The 20974-nt window shown below is 32.2% G+C and overlaps 1 protein-coding gene across 4 annotated transcripts in view; it reads right to left on the bottom strand.

Moving 5' to 3' along the window:
• Positions 1 to 20974, bottom strand: part of Vps13b (vacuolar protein sorting 13 homolog B) — a 736334-nt gene that overhangs the window by 478380 nt on the left and 236980 nt on the right. For all 4 annotated transcript variants that reach the window (XM_076835849.2, XM_076835851.2, XM_076835850.2 and 1 more), the window contains exons 18-19: positions 11167 to 11301; positions 10238 to 10411 (exon numbers count right to left, since the gene is read on the bottom strand). In XM_076835849.2, the coding sequence (XP_076691964.2) occupies positions 10238 to 10411; positions 11167 to 11301 (309 nt within the window). The remainder of the gene's footprint in view (positions 1 to 10237; positions 10412 to 11166; positions 11302 to 20974) is intronic.

Here is a 20974-nt window from a genome sequence, read left to right as displayed (position 1 = left end):
GTGTCATGGCAAAATTTAGAAGGAAAGGAGAAAAGGGGAGATGGGGAGGAGGGGGAGGAGGAAGGATGAGGAGAAAGAAGGCCAAATGTCAGAAGGAAGTGAAAGTAAAACAAACAAAACACCCCCCTATATTCCCATATATGAACAACTGACTCCTGTTACTTATTTTTAAATTACAACAATGGTGTAAGGAATGGTTCCAGTGTGTATTGTTTCAACTAAAAGGGGTACAAAAGCTGCCTGTGGAATAGAGCTTCCTCAATAGGGGACAGAACACTAGGAGAAGGGGCAGAGAGCAAAGACAATTTCATCCCCAGATTTTGTATGAAAGTCACAACAGAGCCAACTATAAAATTTGGACAGGATCACAAAGTTAGTTTTACTGAACCTTAAACACATAAGCTAGGACTTACAAAACTAAATAGTTACCTAATAGATTTATATCAGTTTCTAAAATATAAAGTGAGGTAATAATAACTTTTTGATCCATATAAAATATACTTCAGATAAAATATAAAATATAACACATTTATAGTTAAATTTACTTATAGCCCATTTTCAACCTAAGTATTTCTTCTATACAATTTACTACTTACTAATGAAGCTACTACTTATTTACTTTTAATACCATTTTATTTTTACTATGCAAACAGTTTCTAAAAAAACCTGCCAAAATTTTGACTTTGTGCTGTAAATGAAGGAAACAACTGGTCACCCACAAGACTCAAAGGGTTTCTTTCTCTGGCTTCCTTCCAGAATCCAGGATCATTCAAAGGAACAAGTAAAGTAATTTCCTGTTTGCTATTGAAACTGTTGCTAACTCCTGGAATCATGGCTTCCAGGAGACATTTCAGTGTGGAAGGAGGATTCTGAAAGTAGCTGAAGCAATTTCTACTTATATTCAGAAATACATACCCACTGACTTATCAAAATAACTTTAAGAAAATGTAAACTGGATCAGGATATGTTGGAATATAGAGAACAAGGAAGGAAGACACTCAGATAAAAACATTAAGTGATTAGGGTACTATTTCAGACAGAATAATACTGAAATTTTGCACTATGTTTTACTGTACTTAGGAATACAGTATTTAGGGCCTGGGTTGTGGCTCAGTGGGCAGAACGCTTGTCTAGCATGCATAAGGTACTGAGTTCAAATCCCAGAACCACATAAAAATACACAAATAAAATATTGTGTCCATGTACAACTAAAAAATAAATAAATAAAATTTTTAAAAATACAGTATTTAACTCAATCTTCACAACAATCCTAGCTTCCAGGATAAGAATATCCATTTTCCACAGATGGAAAAAAAAAATCAAAAAGTCAAAAAGGTTGACTTGCTCAAAATAAAATAGTTTACAATGAATGAAGGCAAACCCAGAATACAAACCATTCATTCACTCATTCTGCCATGGTTATTTATTTCTATGTCTTCAATATATTCACAATTATTTTACAGTAGAGACTCTAAGGCATCATTATATTTCTACAGATGAAAAACTTGAAATAAAGTTTTTGCTGGATCAATGAGTGCAAAAATAATGATAATACTAAATATGCACAATAAAGTATGAGAATAGCAAAGAAATACTGAAAAAGTAGTCTTAAACAAAGAATTTGACAATCAACTAAAAAAAGTAGCTCCATGATTGCCAAAAGAAAAAAAAAATTTTAACATATATTGGCTTTAATATATACATTTAAATACATATCTGTTTTAAATACAAAGTCCCTTAATTAATATTATAGATAGAAACTTTCATTTCTTATATTTGAAAATATTGTGCTGCTTTCATAATCATTTGTTATTTAAACTTTCTACCAAAAAAAGTTATAATCAGAATGCTTGACAGATATTTCACCAAACCATTCATGATGTGTGTATATATTTGTAAACATGTACATGTGTGTCTCTAAATGAAAAAACATTACAGATTTTTAATAAGTAATTAGTACAATAATAGTCCTGTGGTATAAATGCAGCAATCTCAAAATGCTATATCCTGGTAACCATTATAATCCTTTAAAAATTGTTTATATTATGCCTAGAAATCACTTTGTTCACATATTCCCACAACTAGTTCATATGGTAAAGAGATCAGTAAACTTACTTTTATGCGTAACATCTTTAACATTTGCTCCCCTTTCCGTTCTTGTGATTAAATGTAACATTTTGAAATCCCAAAGTTCTGAGAAAAACATAAATCCTTGTCTCACAGCTGCTGTTTGACTCTAGAAACACATGCATTTTCTTTTCAAGCATCTACCATCAAAACTCCCAAAGGGCTTGGACTGGAGAACACCTGCATCTCTTCATTTAGTTCCAATAACAGAGTCCAAACTACAAAATTACAAAAATAGACCCTCTGTTCAGCTGTAGTTACATTTTGCCCCTAATTCCCGTGAACAAAAATGCTAGGAGCATGAAATCATTCAGGCAAGCTCTGTCATCAAGAGGATAAGATTTTTTGCACCAGAAGCCCAATGGGAACATGATAGAAAACTGGCAACAATTACAGATAAAGTACATAGTAAAATCCTCAGGGAAGGGAGAGGAAATGTAATAAGATAGATGGGTATAATTTTTACACATTTATGCCCAAACCACAAATGTGAATTGTCTTTAATTGCTACAAGATATAAGCATTCTTACTCATAGGTTCTGTCAAAACTACTAAAAACAAAACTTCCAAGGCAATCCATTTAATTCTACATCATGAGAATTTTTTGAAACAAAGAGGCATTTCCTATAAACTGAAATTTGCAATGCAAAATGCTGTTTGCATTTTAATATCTCTGTAGCAATTCATATTCTAACCAACCAACATTGAATGGTATGTGTTTGATCATAGTTTTTTAAAATATTTTTTAATTATACATGAACACGATATCTTTATTTTGTTTATTTATTTTTATGTGGTGCTGAGGATTGAACCCAGTGCCTTGCATGTTCAAGGCAAGCGCTCTGCCACTGAGCCACAATCCCAGCCCTTTGATCGTAGTTTTAATCAAGAAAGAGAACTACTAACCAATTTAACTGAATTTCATGAGACTAGATTATAATTTTCCCTTTCACTAAATGACTAAAAGTTCCCTATATTTGGTGACTAACATCAAATTATTTTTTATTTATAACAACACAATAAAGTTGAAAACAGTATACTTGTATTTGGGGTAAAAATGGGAGTTCATAATCCACTTGAATCTAATATATGTAATACGAGATGTCAAGAGCTTTGTAATATTTTGAACAACCAATAAAAAAAAAAAAGAATTGATGGCACTTTTCAAAGAAATATATATATATATTTTTTAGTTGTCAATGGATCCTTTTTATTTCTTTATATACGGTGATGAGGATCAAACCCAGGGCCTCACACATGCTAGGCAAGTGCTCTACTATTAAGCCACGACTCTAGCCCTTAACTTTTGAGCACTTTTGAGGAATAAGAAGATTGGCTTAAGTTGTCATTCATTTTCAGTAATATTTTAAGAACAGCATTTGTTTTACATTATTTTAAAATAGCATCATAATCACCTAGTTCTGTTTTTCCTAATCTTGTTAAGAAAATGATACTTTTGGAGATCTACGAATTAAAAGAAAAAAATAACATGTCACTTTTACAAGTAACTAGTCAACCAAATATTTTTAAGTATGTCTTTGTTTTTAATGGGTAAGCAAAATAAATTAGTAAAATTTCATAGGAATAAATATAAAAATCTTTATATACATTCATAAGCGAATGTAGACATATAAAATATAAAAAGATGCACTAAAGTAGTTCACATGAAAAAGACCTTATGCTTTCTAGTAATGCATGAGTTCAAAACAAAACAAAAAACACCTTATGCTTTCTAGTAACACATGAGTTCAAAACAAACAGCAACTAATCTGAAGTCTTCTATACAAATCTAAGAGGTTACACTATGTGTTACATAGAAAACTGTGTTAAATTTTGGAGTATTATTTTAAAAGAGACATTTTCAAACATATAGTGGAAATAATCAGAATGGTGATCAATATATCTATGGGAAACGATTGAAGTCAATTTATGATATTTAGCATAGACCATTTAAAGTTGCAAAGCAAACAACAAAAAAAAACAAAACAAACAAAAGAAAAACTCCAGTGGAACATCAATCGTATTGAAGACAGAAAGAAGGAAGAATTGAGCTAGGGCTAAACTGACCGCATTAAAAGGTAAACAGTGCGGTTATAATTTAAATGGTGAATAATGGAGTAGGAAATAGGGAAGAAAAATTATACTGAATTTATTTTGAAATGAGTTAGTCATCATTCAAATATCTTTATGAAAACAGCTAAGAAGTGGCTGAAATTTGGGAGTTTGGATCTCAAAAGAAAATAAATGGAAAGAGATAAATTTATAGTTGGTTGCTAAAAGCAGAAGTGCTGATTAGACCATCCTAAAAAAAGAAGAGGGTCAATACATAATCTTAGGGAAACAAGATGTCCTATATTTAAGGAACAAAAAAGAAACCCTTTGGGGGGAAATAATGAAAGAAAAACCAAAAGTAACACTGTTTTGGTGTTTAGAATTGTAAGGGGCTTAAAATTTTACCCAACCAAAATTTCATGAATGCTGTAGAAGACATGACTCCTCGGTCAAAGACTGAGGACTTTATTTACATTATCACAGGAAGCAACACCAGGATCAACATATTTCTATCAACATCTTTGCCCCCAAGTTCTACATACATGACAGCACAAAGATGTGTCCAAATCGATGTGGTGAATTACAGAATATATGAACCCTGTGTTGAGGAGCCAAATGTTTTATGATGGGCAGTTAAGCATGACTTCCTTGGCTACAGAGGTAAACAAGGACTTATCTTCCAACTGAAGAACTGTTTCCTAACACATGAAGGCCAAGATAGACTAAGGTTTGGGTACAGGAGTAAATGCTAGTGACTGAAGAGAATGAAACAAGGAGGAGAAAAAGAACTAAGAGAGATGAGATTTGTCAACTATATTTAAGGCTGATATATTATTTCATATCAACAGTAAAAATAAAAGAAGACCAAGAAATGGAAATTATAGTCTAGTGAACAAATAACCTAATAGTAATTAGAATTATTAACAGAGAAAGATACTAGTGGATAATTTCTCCGATGGTGGTTACATGCAGAAGGACAAGGAGGAAGACCTATGCGGGGGGGGGGGAGGAAAAAGCTAACATGTATTAAGAATTTATACAGGACACAGTGGTGCATGCCTGTAATCCCAGTAGCTGGGGAAGATGAGACAGAAGAATCATGAGTTCAAACCCAACTTCAGCAAAGCCCTAAGCAACGCTGCCTGCCTCTAAATAAAATATTAAAAAGGGCTGGGTATGTGGCTCAGTGTTTAAGCGCCCCTGGGTTCAGTCCTTGGTATCAAGAAAAAAAAAAAAGAACTTATTATTTATCTATCTAATAATTTATCCCTTGATACTCTGTCATAAATGTTCATTTAGTTATTCATTCATTCAGCAAATGATCTCTCAAGCATTTCTTTTATGTCAGGCTATGTTAAGAGGCCCTGCAGATAAAATAATAAGCAACCAGAACTCACTCTGGAACTCACTATCAAGTGGTACAGACTGTATAATATTATCTGTATTTGGGGTAAAAAAGGGAGTTCATAACCCACTTGAATCTAATGTATGAAATATGATATGTCAAGAGCTTTGTAATGTTTTGAACAACCAATAAAAAAAATAAATTAAAAAAAAATATTATCTTGTCATAAGAGCTATGAAAGAAAAGTACCGTGAACTATGAAAGAACGTTAGCAGAGATACTTAATCAAATTGGACAGGAGGGGAAAAGGTAAAAGGATTTTGAGGGAACTCTTCCTTGAAGAGGTATATCGTTAAGATTGAGCTGGCATTAAACAGATATAAAAAGGGAAAGGATAGTTGTAAGAATCAAAGGCAGAAAAAAAAAAAAAACCCAGGATATATAAAAGCAGAATCACCATCAAGAGATTAAAAAATGTGATTTGGAGCAAAGAAAGATAGGGAGTCTCTAACACTGCCTAAGCAACTGAAATAATTGCTTCTAAGTTCTTTTGGTTCTAAGATGATAGTGCTTCCTAATAATTTTATATTCCTAAACAGTAGACACTCTAAATTTTATTTATACATTAATGCCATAATTAACAAAGACTTTTTGGCAAGAGAACATGGTATAAATCATAAAATACAGCACACGAAGAAGAACCAAAAGACTGTATGTAAACGGGAAGAAAAATGTTCAGAACTTATTTAAAATATTTTATATAAATCAATTATAGTCAACAAGTGTTCCACCGATGAAGGAGAAAGGCATTTACTTCACTATTTGACTTCTAATATCTATATAAAAGTAAGAAACGTGTCATTAAATGAACCTCCAGAAGAATAAACATGAATTGGGTTGGCACAGTCCCACTGGAGCCCACTGCTCCTTCACTGTAACCAGTCAGTCAAGTGCAGAAGGCAATCAAGGGGGAAAGGGGGACAAGTACAAAGGGAGTTGCTAATACTTCAAGGACAAAGCAATGGTGTGATATCATTAGATTGTGGATATTCTGACAGTGCTTATTGTAAAGTTAGAAAGAAACTCCTCAAAGGTAAAAACTTTTAAGACCAGGGGGTTCAACGTTTAGTAATGTGGTTCCTAAGGTTAATAGACAAAATGTTAAATAGCCTAAAAGTGAGAAAATGTTATAATCTGAAGCTTCAAGTTCTATTCTCACTGGCTAAGCACATGGATAAGTCATTTAACTTCTACACCTCTATTTCTTCCTCAATAAAACTCAAATATTTGATAGGCTTTACACAATCTTGTTTTGTAAGTAAATAATTTACACAAAAGTTATTTTTAAATTATAAAAGTATTTTATATTAAATTCAACTAATACCATGAATATTCTATCATATTATTTCCAAATTCCCATCAATAAAGCTGTCCATTCCCACACAATCTGAAATCCCCAAAGTCTGCCTGACAGCTCCCCTGAAAATTCACTTCTATATAACATCACAACATTTACTGGTCCCCAGTTATAATCTCCTCCCCTTCTGCGTGGGAACATACATGCACAAATTGCCTGCTGTCTTCCACTGTTATGCCAGTATCCTTGATCGTCAGAAGATAATCAGTATGATCATTAAATTCTACAAACCCCTGGGGAAAAGTTAATTAACATGTCACCTTGACATCTATCTGCTTCTGAAAAGCCAGCAAGGGTAACCTATGCTTCCCTTAATTCTTGATCTAGAAGGGTTTAACTATTCAGCCCTTTAGTGGTGAGGGCGGGGCTGTGCACCACTGGTGGCAGAAGGCAGCAGTACTAGGAATTGAACCCAAGGGTACTATATCCTCAGTCCTTTTTGAGACCTGGTATAGCTAAGATGCTAAGGCTGGCCTGAAACTTGTGATCCTCCCTTCAGCGTCAGCAGTAGCTAGGATTACACACCTGCACTATGGTGCCCAGCTCCTTTAAAATTAAAAATCAAGAAAGATTCCCTTTTTGTCTCATTCCATAAGATGTTGCAGTCACAAAAATGAAAGAAAAGCAAATATAATCCTTGCTTACTTGCTCATTTATTCACTCTGAGCCTACTCTCTGCTGAATAATATTCTAGGCATCAGAAATACAGCAGAGATTAAAAAGAAGATGGAAATTCCAGCACCAAAATAAAATTCTGACAGCACAGGAAAAGGCAACAAGACAAACTGTATAGAAATGTATAGTACAGTATATTACAGTAGACTATGATAACAAGAAAAACTAAAGAAGAGGGGAAATAAATATCAATATATGTGTGTACATTTGTAAGCACAGGCAAAAGACGGGGAAAAAATTAGACACTGTAGCCATGAAAGTGCTTGCTAAGAGACTAATATTTCATAAAATCTCGACAGACTATTAATAAATTACTTCTTTATTTGAGACTTATTTATGATTTGCCTATAACATCAGCCATACACATGAAGATACACAAAAGTGCGCACACACATTCATTCTCCCTCCCTCCCCCGATACCCCACTCCTCTATAATTTAAATCTTGTTGCATGGCATAAGATTAATCAAGTTCATATTAAAACTGGCTTTAAGAAAATACTATGAGCTCTCTAAACCATATCATGAATACCTAAGCTACGAATGTGTGTGGTAGTTCCAAGGTGGATGAAAAATTTAAATTTAAAACTGCCCTAAATAAAATATTTTAATGTAGCTTAAGTATAAACACTTTATAGTTTAGGATTAAAACATACTCAAAGTAATATTTTCTAAGCACCATATAAATAATTACATTAAAATTTTACACAATATCACCAAACCAACACTAATGTTGAAGACTAGGTGAATTTCCTTACCAGCAAGAAAAATTATGTAACTTTACCCTCAATATCACAGATACTTTTCTTATACCAGTGTACTTTTAGAACCACATAAAAAGTAAAAAAAAAAAAAAAAAATGAAAATACAACTTTGTGAACCTAGGAATGCACTGAAATTGCAAGTAATAATATGAATACTGTAAGGAGAAACACATTATTATTTAAATATGCTGAACTCATTTTTTATTCTGTTTATACAGAGAAAAAAAATACAAACCCTAGCCCAACTCAAGAGTATTGCAAATTCAAATAAGATTTGTACATTCTCAGATATAAAACTTACAAATTTATGGTCTGGTCATTTTGATGCATATCTTAATAATTTGGTAACCTAAACTCAAAACTTACTAAAAACTACTATGTGGATAATTATATAAAGAAATTTAGTAAACTGCATATTTAAGAAACATGATTAAATACACATTATCAAAAGCAGTATATTTAAGCACCAATCTCTTCTCCCCAGAATGAGGGGAGGCAAGCCACATTAGCCAAATGCAATTCATTTTCTGTTTTTTGTAAATAGCATTACCTTGGAACATAATCATATCCATTCATTTCTGTCAATAGTTATTTTTGTGCCACTACAGCAGAACTTAACAGTTGAGATAAGAGACTATAAATTACAAAAAGACCCAAATATTAGCTATATGGCCTTTTCATAAAATATTTACCAATCTAGACAGGTAAAATCTTCTATCCATAGCACAATAGTGGTATGTGTTTTGGCCTCATCCTGACAACATTGTTTCCTTAAAATTCCATGTCATTCTCAATAGGACATTCTCAGACTGGCTTTTCAAATACTGCTTTCCACTTTCTAATGTGGATGCCATTCAGCTACAAGTGATACTGCAACAAACTTATCTTCTCAATATTTTTTGTATTCCTGAATATGTGCATTCCTGCAATGCTTCAGTATTTGCCTTCAAGGATCATTGTCTACTTAGTTACAAATCGTTTTATACTTTCTACTTTGAACTTAGTAATGTTTAACATACTCTATAGAAGCAGCAGTACTTGTTGAATATGTTAATGGAATTATACTCTTAAGCAACTATTTGAAACCATTCACTGGCCAACTAATTCTAAAGAAAAACTCACACCCTTTACCCTAATAAGAAACCTCTATAGCAATATTTCCTATTTCTAGCATCAATGACAGACTACCTTTGCTTTACTAATCACATACTGGTGAACTGAGCTCAAGGTTGATGTAAGTCTCTACCTACCATCCCTTCTTTCTTTCCTAGTCTTTATTGATCTTTCTGATATCACTTATCAACACAAGAGGTATGGCTATGCTAATAAGAGTTGAATAAAATGAAATTAATTCTAGATAAAGTACCATTAGGAAAAAATGTAACTCTAAGAAATGATATCATAACATCTGATAGACTTTGTTTTTCTATAAATATGAACCTGAGGTTAAGAGATATACATAAAGCTAAATTTTCTCATATAAAAAAATCTTTATTGTTATAAACACATTTCAATTATAAAAAATAATACAAAAATGAGCTGGGGATGTGGCTCAAGTGGTAACATGCTCACCTGGCATGCGCGGGGCGCTGGGTTCAATCCTTAGCATCACAAAAATAAAATGAAATAAAGATGTTGTGCCCACCGAAAACTGAAAAATAAATATTAAAAAATTCTCTCTCTCCCCCCCCCCAAAGAAAAATAATAATACAAAAATACTTCATTTAAATTTTGGAAAAGCACAATCACAGAGACCATTCCAATGAACACAAATTACTTCTTTTAAAAAGCACATTTTTTAAAAGCCTTTCTGGAAAAGGAAATGCAAAATGAGGGAGTAATGACAGATTTGTACTTACCAGAATTATGGCAGTAGTCCATATATTGTGGAACTTGGACTGTGAAGGCTATCAAATCTGGAGCTAAGAGAGATTCTGGCTTTCTACTTTCATTGAGCCACTTGGTGCTATGAAGGTCTTTAGTGTCAGAAGGACCCTGAAGTAAGGGAATCAACTTCTCTTTTCCACTGTCACCTGAATAGAAATATTTATTGAAAAATATTTATACAAATATTTATTGAAAAAACAAGAGCCAACAACAAATCTTATTGAGTAAAATATAGCAGTAACTTGATGATGTTTTATACCAAAATATCAATTATATTTGGTAACTTTAGCTATAATTAATTATAAGGAATTGGTCTGATAAAAGCATTTTTAACTCTTTGTAATGAATACAGAATAAGTTCAGAAAATTTTATAAAAGAAAACAACATGAACACATCATCTTTTAAAAAATTCAATAAAATCTTTACCATAACAAACTTATCTTGAAATTTAGTTTGTGCTAAAATAATTATGCATAATTTAAAAAATAAATTATGAAATGAAACATTGGGTGAAAGCCAAAGTCAATTATTAGCCTAAATTTAAAGACAACTAGTTTTGTGTTTAATCCTACCAGAGCAATATTTTAATTTAATGTTTGTCACATATAAGTCCTAATTCCCAAACAAAGTTTAAGCAAATATTCCTTCAAGTTTTCTCCCTCATAAACATTCTTAAACTACACAAGTATTTTCTCCTTAAATAAAAATAAATTTGGTAAAAGTCAAGAAGTATCATCCAGGCACTATTAAAATTTTTCAGTAAAGATTATTTTAAAAAATTAAAACCTCTGATTCATAGGAACAATGAGTAAATTCTTGTTTCAATAACGCTCCTTGTAAAATGCAAGGCCAATTCTCCTATACAGGCAATAAAGTTTTACACGGTCCAGCTGCACATACCTGGGGCTTTGGCACAAATTTTTATTGATCCCAGGGTCCCAGAGGCACATTTGACCAATGATGTGCTGCAGTACTTCAATTCAACATTCTGGATTGAGCCCTCAAGAGTTGGCAGGGGATTCTTAGATTTCACACCTAATAAAAGAAAACTGCAAATGTACTAGCCGATTGAATTTAAATAATTTTTATACTCCTTCACCAAGGCATTTAAACTTAATTATACTTTAATTATCTACCTCAGATGTTCTTACAGTATTTGTGTTAGGTTTCAGAGTTCAATGTTTAAAAGGTGAAAGGATGCAGTTTTAAATAAATGGGCTGAACTCTCATAACTCTACTTATGCAGTCAGCTCTTGATAAGTTGAGGATGAGAAAAAGTAAATGTACAAATATTTACTTAAAAAACAAGAAATATTTAAAAAATAATATTTGGCTTTAAAATATGCAATATGATTTTTCTTTTTAAAACAAATTTAACTCATAATTGAGTTTCATTTTGGCAGGATCACCTACACAGGAAACTACTGCGGTAAATAAAATGTCTTGGGCAGATGCAGTGTGAGACAGAAACAAAATAGGTCAGAAAAGTTCTTAGGTTAAAATGCAACAACTTTATAAGCAGAATGGAAGCAAAGACATTTTTACCAAGTAACCAAAAAGGTAAATATTAACATCTTTACTGAGTGCTGTTCAAGTGAAGATAATAATTACCATTATTTAAAAAAAAAAAAAAACAATAGTGAGAAAACTTTTGAAAGAAAGAACCTCATTTTGGTCATAAAAGATAGGTGACAATTATACAGGCAGACAAACATATAGAACATTATTCTGACAATACTAACAAACACTAAAATGATGAGAATGATGATGACCTCTAAACAATTAACACTCCCTCAAGTCTTACTATGTGTTACGCATACAAACTCATTCAATTCTCAGAAAAGGAATATAATAAAATGATAATATGCATATTATCATCCTCATTTTACAGAAAAAGATACAATGGATTAGAGGAGTTTTCTAATTTTTGCCTGAAGTACTATAGTTAGTAAGAGAAACGGCAAAGCTGTTTAACAAGGTCAAATTTATCACAGAAGACTTTTCCCTATTTTCACAAACACCCAAGAACATAATTGTCTTTTCTTCCCCATTCTACATTTTGACTTAATATACAATACCTAACCATCATATTTGAGGATTCTTTGACTATACAGGAACAATTAAAAACAAACTTTCTCTGATATATTAAAATTATTCTAAAAAACTTTGATTTCAAACTTAAATGTACTCAGAAAGACCCATAAACTCTCCAAGAGATTATGACAGCGTATTCCTGAGAAGCAGCCCTGGAATATATGATTTAACGCACATACTAAATGATTTGCAAATGGTTATCAGCTAGTCTTGAAAAAACAGCTTCTCACATACTAACTCTAATTCTAATTAATTGGCTAATTTTCATTTGGTAATAATATATTTGTGCATCAACTGGTAGCTAGTTTCCAGTAGTCTAGGCCAGTGTTCTATGTAAAATAGTACCTATCATCAAAGAAGGAATACTGAATGGAGATCTATCACAGAATTCAATGATTCTATGAAAGATATAAAATGGTATCTAAAATGGTGAGTATTTATGCATTTTTCTTAAGCATTTTTACCAGTCTTGAAATCATGACTTGAAAAACGTAATAACTCAAAAAATCAAATAATGCAATAATACTCATAGTAGTACTAGTTATCATGACATCTAGCCTTGAGTGCCATGCAGTATGCTGAGTTCTCTCTCTCTCTCTCTCTCTCTCTCTCTCTCTCTCTCACACACACACACACACACACACACACCCTAGGTAGCTGTTATATATATATGAATGAAGGCTTAGAGAAATATAGATTTTGCGATTTTGCCAAAGACTTGAGTCATAAAGTGTCAAGGCATAGTTCACATTTGCTCTTGTAAGAAAGAATGCTGAGCTACCCTACATATTTAACATCTACTATAAATGCAGGGAGTTATAATCAGAGGATGCTCTAATTACTATGCTAAGGATTAAAGGATACAGAGTTGAATAATATCTTCACCTCATTCAAGCCTCACAGACTCTCAAATTACAGATTTTTTTGTATGTGATTTTCCAGAATTCTATTAAGAATTTTTGCATTTTTTGCATTTTTTTCAAAAATTTTGCAATTTTGCATTTTTTTCAAAAATATAGGAAATCTATGAGACAATCAGGAAGCTCCTAAAAGATTCTCTAAAGAGTTACTAACAATATTCACAATCAAAGAATTCAACTAGTTTTTAGTGTGTGCAAAAGAATATGGATATAACAAATCTTTTTTAGTGATTTTATGATACTAGTGTTTTCACAGTTTACAAACCTTAGGATTCTACTTTAAATCATGAATGAGAGGTCTTTGTTAACATCTCATGAAGGCTATGTGCGTACTATTAAAAGAAGTAGCCTGATAGCTCCTCTGATGAGAATCTTGTATACCTGCTGTATGCAGGGCATGTTGGTTTAGACTAACACTGTCAAGATTCTGAACCATTTGCAAACCATTTAGTATGTGCAAATCATTGAGTATGGATGCAAAAATTCTTAATAGAATTCTGGAAAATCACATACAAAAACATATTTTAAAAGATAGTGCACCACAATCAAGTGGGATTCATCCCAGGAATGCAAGGTTAGTTCTACATGTGGAAATAAATAAATGTAATTCATCACATCAATACACTTAAAGAAAAGAATCATATGATCATCTCAACAGATGCAGAGAAAGAATTTGACAAAATACAGCCCTACTTCATGTTCAAATCACTAGAAAAACTAGGGATAGTAAGAATATACCTCAACATTGTAAAAGCTATCTATGTTAAACTCAAGACCAACATCATTCTAAATAAAGACAAATTGAAAGAATTCCTTCTAAAAACTAGAATAAGATAAGGATGACTTCTTTCACCACTTTTTTTAAGATGGACACAATATCTTTACTTTAATTATTTTATTTATTTTTATGTGGTGCTGAGGATTAAACCCAGTGCCTCACACATGCCAGGCAAGCAATGTATCACTGAACCACAAGCCAAGCCCCTCTTTCACCACTTTTACGAAACATCATCCTTGAAAATCTAGGGAGAGCAATTAGACAGAAGAAAGAAATTAAAGGGATACAAATAGGAAAAGAAGAACTCAAAGTATCACTATTTGTGATGACATGATTCTATATTTAGAAGACAAAAAATTTCACCAGAAATTTTCTAGAAATAATAAATGAATTCAGCAAAAGTAGTAGGATATAAAATCAACACCCATAAATCAAATGTGTTTCTACACAACAGTGATGAATCCCCTGAAAGAAAAAATATTAAAAACCTACCCCTTTCACAAGAGCCTCAAAAAAAAAAAAAACCCCAAAATATTTGGGAATCAATATAACAAAGAGGTGAAAGATCTGTACAATGAAAACTATAGGACACTAAAGAAAAAAAACTGAAGAAGACCTTATAAGATGGAAAGATTTCCCATGTTCTTGGATAGGCAAAATTAACATTATCAAAATGGCCATGCTACCAAAAGTGTTATACAGATTTAATGCAATTCCTATTAAAAACCCAATGACATTCTTCATAGAATGAGAAAAAGCAATCATGAAATTCATTTGGAAAAAGAAGAGACCCAAAATAGCCAAAGCAGTCCTTCACAAGAAAAGTGAAGCAGGAGGAAATCACAAGACCAGACCTTATACTACATAGCCATAGTAACAAAAATGGCATGGTATTGGCACCAAAACAGATACTAAGACCAATGGTACAGAATAGAAGACAGAGACAAACCCAAAATGAAAACAGTTATCTCATTCCAGACAAAGGCATCAAAAACATAAATTTGAGAAAATAGCCTCTTCAACAAATGGTGCTGGGAAAACTGGAAATCCATATGTAGCAAAATGAAAATAAATCCCTATCTCTCACCCTGAAAAAAAATCAACTCAAAGTAGATCAAAGATGTAGGCATTAGAACAGAGACCTGAGCCTACAAGAAGAAAAAGTACACCCAAATCTCCACCAAGTCAGCTTAGAAAGTGACTTCCTTAACAAGACTCCTATAGCACAGAAGAAAAATCAACAATCAATAAATGTGATAGAATCAAACTAAATGGCTTCTTCACAGCAAAGGAAATAATCAATAACATGAAGAGAGAGCCTACAGAATGGGAGATCTTTGACACCTGCTCCCCAGGTAGAGCATTAATGTCCAGGATATACAAAGAACTAAAAAAAAACTTAACACAAAAAAAAAAAACAACAAGTAACATAATCAATAAATGGGCAAAGGAACTGAATAGACACTTCACAGAAGAAGAAATACGATTTATTGACACATACATGAAAAAATGTTCAACATCTTTAGCAATTATAGAAAGGCAAATCAAAATAGCACTGAGATTCCATCTCACTCCAAAATGGCAATTATTAAGAATACAAGCAACAATAAATGTTGGCAAGGATATGGGGGAAACGGTATATTCATACATTGCTGATAGAACTGCAAGTTGGTGCAATCACTATGGAAACCAGTATGAAGATTCCTAAGAAAACTTGGAATGGAACAACTATTTGACCCAGTCATTGCACTCCTAGGTTTATACACAAAGGACTTAAAATCAGCATACTGCAGTGACTCAGGCACATCAATGTTTATAGCAGCTTAATTCACAATAATGGAACCAACCTAGGTGCTCTTCATCAGATGACTGGATAAAGAAATTATGGTATATATACACAATGGAATATTACTCCGCCTTAAAGAAGAATGAAATTATGGCATATGCTGGTAAACGGATAGAACTGGAGGCTATTATGTTAAACAAAATAAGCCAATCTCAAAGAATTGAATGTTTTCTCTGGTAGGTGGATACCAATTCACAATAACTGGGGGAAGAACAAAAGTAATGTGGACTAGATAGTGGGGAGTGAAGGGAGGGGAGTAAGTATGAGGGTAGGAATGATAGTAGAATGAATCTGACATTATTACCCTATGTGCATACATGATTACATGACCTGTGTACATCATACACAACCATACAATGGGGAAGTTACACTCCATTTATGTATGATGTCTCAAAATACATTGAACTGGCATGTCTAATAATAAAAAAGATTTAAAAGAAGTCAGCTCTACATTGTTATGATCATTACATTTCTCAGATATTTTTAAAGTTGTGTTTATAGTAAAACACATTATTGCATCATTTCTCTTTAAGAAAGTCTTTGTTTCTAAAGAAATTTGCTTTCAATGCCATAGGCCCATTTTTTAAAAAAAGAATAGAAATTTTAATTCCCTTCAAGTAGTTTTACATATTGAAGAATGTATAGAAAAAATAGAAAAAAATAATCTTGCTTTCCTTCTACTTCATTATCAAAGTGAAACTAAAAAATGCCCTAAATATAAGCATGAGAAAGGTAAGAGTGGGCTGAGTCTTACCTCTGTCCAACAATTCTGTTCGACAAGAATAATGCTCTAGGAAATTTGTGAAGGATAACCTTCTAATAAGGAAGAAACATGGTAAAACAAAAAGAGCCAAATTTCTGAAGATAAATAAATGTGGCTTGAGATAGGAACAGGGTTACTCGCCTACTTTGTAATTAGATAGCTTAAAGCAAGTCACTGTTTATCACTGTTACTTGCCAAGACCAAAATAACTATAGTTACTGTTTGATATATTTAACTTAGAAAACTCAGTTGAATGTTATATAAAACTTAGTTCAGAAAATGGATAAAATATTTGGTAGAATGTACAGATAGCTGTATATATATATAGCCTACAAACATCTCTAGGCTATATATGAGCCTAGATAACAATAATAATTGAAAAAAGCCTTACAAAGGGGGATGGGAAGGGCCTTAGAAACTACCCTATATACACTAAGGCTGTTGTCAAAGTCCACTAGAAAAAGAGAGAATCCCAAAACTGAAATGCAATTTTACAATATACTATAAATAAACTAAGTATAAAATAATTACAAAGATTTATTACACTAAAAAATGCAAACTGCAAACTTAAATACAATACAATCCTTAACACAAAATAATGCATTGCTGTTTTTTCTCCTTCCAGTACTTTTCTGAAAAAGTACAATTCTTAACACATTCTTAGGCCTGCAGTGCTCCATTAACCCTAATTCTCTTCAAACCAACTGTCTGGCCTATCATATCTTCTAGCCTCACAGAAACCTTTCCCACTCAGTGTAAAGCCTCCATTGTTAAGTAATTAAGTTATGATTATTCCTTCAAATTAAAACTAAGAGATAAACTAATGAAAACGATCTATCTATATCACTGTAAAAATCAAAAATTAAGGAGCCAAACCTCTGTTCACTCCTTAAATTCCACCAAAAGATCATTAAGAAATTTTTTAGAACCCTAAACCAACAAATGAAAATACAAACACAAAAGTAGAATGAGCAGCTCTTGATAAGGCAAGACCTGTCACCAAAATTTTGATGATAGACATTTTATGAACTAGTAACAAGTAATCTTAGCAAAACAAATAAAAGTGTCTATGAGTAATTGACCTAAGAATTAAGTAGATCTGTAATAAGACCTGGATAAATAAGAATTAAAGAAAAAAGGCAGTTAGAACGCAAGCATGCAGATGAGGTTATAAAGATAAGGAGTGAATGAAAGCCTATCTAATGACCACAGCTCCCTTCCATGCAATATGCTTTCCCTTTATCCATGTAGTCAAACAACTACATCATATTCTTCTTGGCAAAAGACCAAAAGGCTCACTCTGGAGTGGTTGAACAAGGGACTCAAGGAATATGAGATAAAACCAAAGAAAGTGATGCTTGCTAAAATTGGGGGTTGAGCAACAAATCTATATAGAATATACTAACTAAATAATGAGATCTCTTCTTTTATTCTGCTAGAACTCAAAGTGACAACCTTATAACCGGCAGGAGGGAGATTTAAAAAATTCTGGACAGTAGTCCAAGAGAGAGGAACCAAAGACATTGATAACTGATTCGCGCCCCCTAAATAAGGTACATCCAATTCTCCTTGTTGAATGACACCAGCCATTCAACAAGCTCTAAGCTCACACAGAGGATCTAATTAATTATTTAGTACTCCTTTCTACAATATGAAGGACCATAAAATATTATATGCAAATTACTAATGTAACAGGAAGAGATATTTTTTAAATACACACATAGAGAAATTGAATTTGCAGCAAACAATGGTGTTTGTTAAATAAGTAAAAAGTTCAAATAATAATAATAAAAATATCTATCCCTTGAGAATAAAGAAATAGTGCAAAAAGAATTAGATGTTTCAAAGAATAAAAAGAAACTCTTAAAATTAAAAACATGATTTTAATTTCCCTAAAATTAAAAAAAGACTGGGAAATAAAATTGAGAAAATTTCCCATAAATCAAAAAAAATCCAAAAAGACTGAAAATGAGAAATAACAATATGTGTAATCAGCATAAGCAATTTAATATCTGAAAAACAAAGGTTCTTGAAAATAAATGGAGAATATAATCAAATAAATAGTTCAATAATATTTCCCAAAGGAATTCAAAATTAAAAGAGCCTACTATGTATCCAAAACAAATTTTAAACATACATACATAAATTCTTAATACATTTACATCAGTATTAAAAAGCTCCTTAAAGTTTCTGAAATAACAACTACAAAACAACCAAATTCTAGGCATAAAAACATACAAAAGCTAAACAATTAAAATAGCATCAAACTCAATAATAATGTTAAAAGCAAGAAGAAAACACTAATCTTTAAATTCTACAGGAAAGTAACTTGCAACCTAAAAATATATACACAACCTTCTATCAATCATATATAATGCTAAACTAAAGATTTATTCAGACAGCAATAAGAACTTTCATTCACCACTGATGGGAATACAAAATGGTACAGCCATTGTGGAAGAGATTTGGTAGTTTTTTACAAAATTAAATATACTCTCACCATATGATCCAGCAACTGTGCTCTTTAGTATGTACCCAAAGAATCCAGCAATTGTGCTCTTTAGTATGTACCCAAAGGAATTGAAACTTATGTCCACATAAAAACCTGCACACAGATAATTTATGGCAGCTTTATTCATAACTGCCAAACATGCAAGGAACAAAGGTATTCCTCAGCAATGTGAATGGGTAAACTGTATTGGATCCAGATAATGAACTACTAGGAATAAAAGGAAATGAACTATCAATACATGAAAAGGCATAAAGGAAACCTAAATCCATATTGCCAATTTTTTTCAAAAGCCAACCTGAAAGGATGTATATAGTCTATGATTCTAAATATATGACATCCTAAAAAAGGCAAACTATGGAGATGTAAAAGGATCAGTGACTACCAAGGTTGAGGAGTGGGAGGAGGTTAAATATGCAGAGCACACTAGATGTTTAGGGTTATGAAAATACTCTATATACTCTAATGATGGATATAAATCATTATTAATCTGTCCAAACTCACAGAATGTACAACACTAAGAATGAATCCCAATATACACTAAAAACTTAGGTAATTATGATGTGTCAGCGTAGGTTGATCAATGAAATAAATGTACTACTCTCATGGGGATGTTGAAATGGAGAAGCTATGCATGAGTTGAAAAAGGAGTATAAGGAAAATCTACATACCTTACTCTAAATTGTACAATGAACCTACATGGTCATTTTAAAAATTAAGAAAAACAATTAATCTACCTTTGTTCCATACCACATTATGATTCCATGAATGGGAATGTGAACATTTCTGGGTATAAGAAACCAGAAAATAGGGGCTGGGATTGTGGCTCAGAAGTACAGCGCTCACCTAGCACATGTGGGACCCGAGTTTGATCCTCGGAACCACATAAAAATAAAGGCATTGTGTTGTGTCTATCTATACCTAAAAAATAAATATTAAAAAAAAAAAGAAAGAAAAGAAAACAAATGTCTTTATTTGAAAAGTGGTAAAGCCTGGTCAAAACACTGAGAAATTACACTTTCTAGTTACAGTCTGACAAGAAGATTCAAGAACATGCTTTGGCTGAAAAGGAAAGAATCATTATACTGCATGTATCTTAAAGAAGAGGATTTCTGATAATCTACCACAATGCCTCAAATATATATTCAAGTACAAATAATACCCTAATTCTTGACATTTTCATTACCAAATACAGAAAAAGGGAAAAATAAAATAAAAGTTAGCAAATCATGTCATTAATTTCTTTTCCCTCTAGCTGTCTGTAGAGCACCCTAGGGTTTCATCAAAACAAGTCTCCTTAGGGGTTTAGGTTTATTTTTCGTCCTTAAAATTGGCAATTCTTAAATTTGAAGATTTGCATTGTGTGTGAAGTTTCATTAGAAAAAAGAGTCTCTAAATATTGCTTCTTTTCTCTTTTCTCCTCCTGAGAGTTTAGAATACAGAATATCCCTCACTCTAATATCCAAATTTTTTACCTATAATTGCTATTTTACAGCACTGCATTTTGGGTAATTTCCTTCAAGTTCACTAATAGTGTCGTCATATGTATTTAATTTGCTGTTTAATCCAATTCAATAACTTCTGATCTTCCAAAGACATTAATTCTCTAGTCTTTTTTGTTATCTTGTACCTCTCATATTTTCCAACTCTATCTTTCACTTCTCTCATCATTCTAAACATAGGCATTTCATATGCTAATTCCAACAATTACATTTTCTGACATTCTAGGAGTCTAATTCGGCCATCGAGGGTTTCTGCTCACTCTAACTTTACTATTAGTAGATTATTTCCTCAAGTA

Source organism: Callospermophilus lateralis, chromosome 16, assembly GCF_048772815.1.
Source record: "Callospermophilus lateralis isolate mCalLat2 chromosome 16, mCalLat2.hap1, whole genome shotgun sequence".
NCBI classification, from domain to species: domain Eukaryota; kingdom Metazoa; phylum Chordata; class Mammalia; order Rodentia; family Sciuridae; genus Callospermophilus; species Callospermophilus lateralis.
The sequence above is the reverse complement of the archived record's forward strand: the minus strand, read 5'-3'. Positions and strand labels throughout refer to the sequence as shown.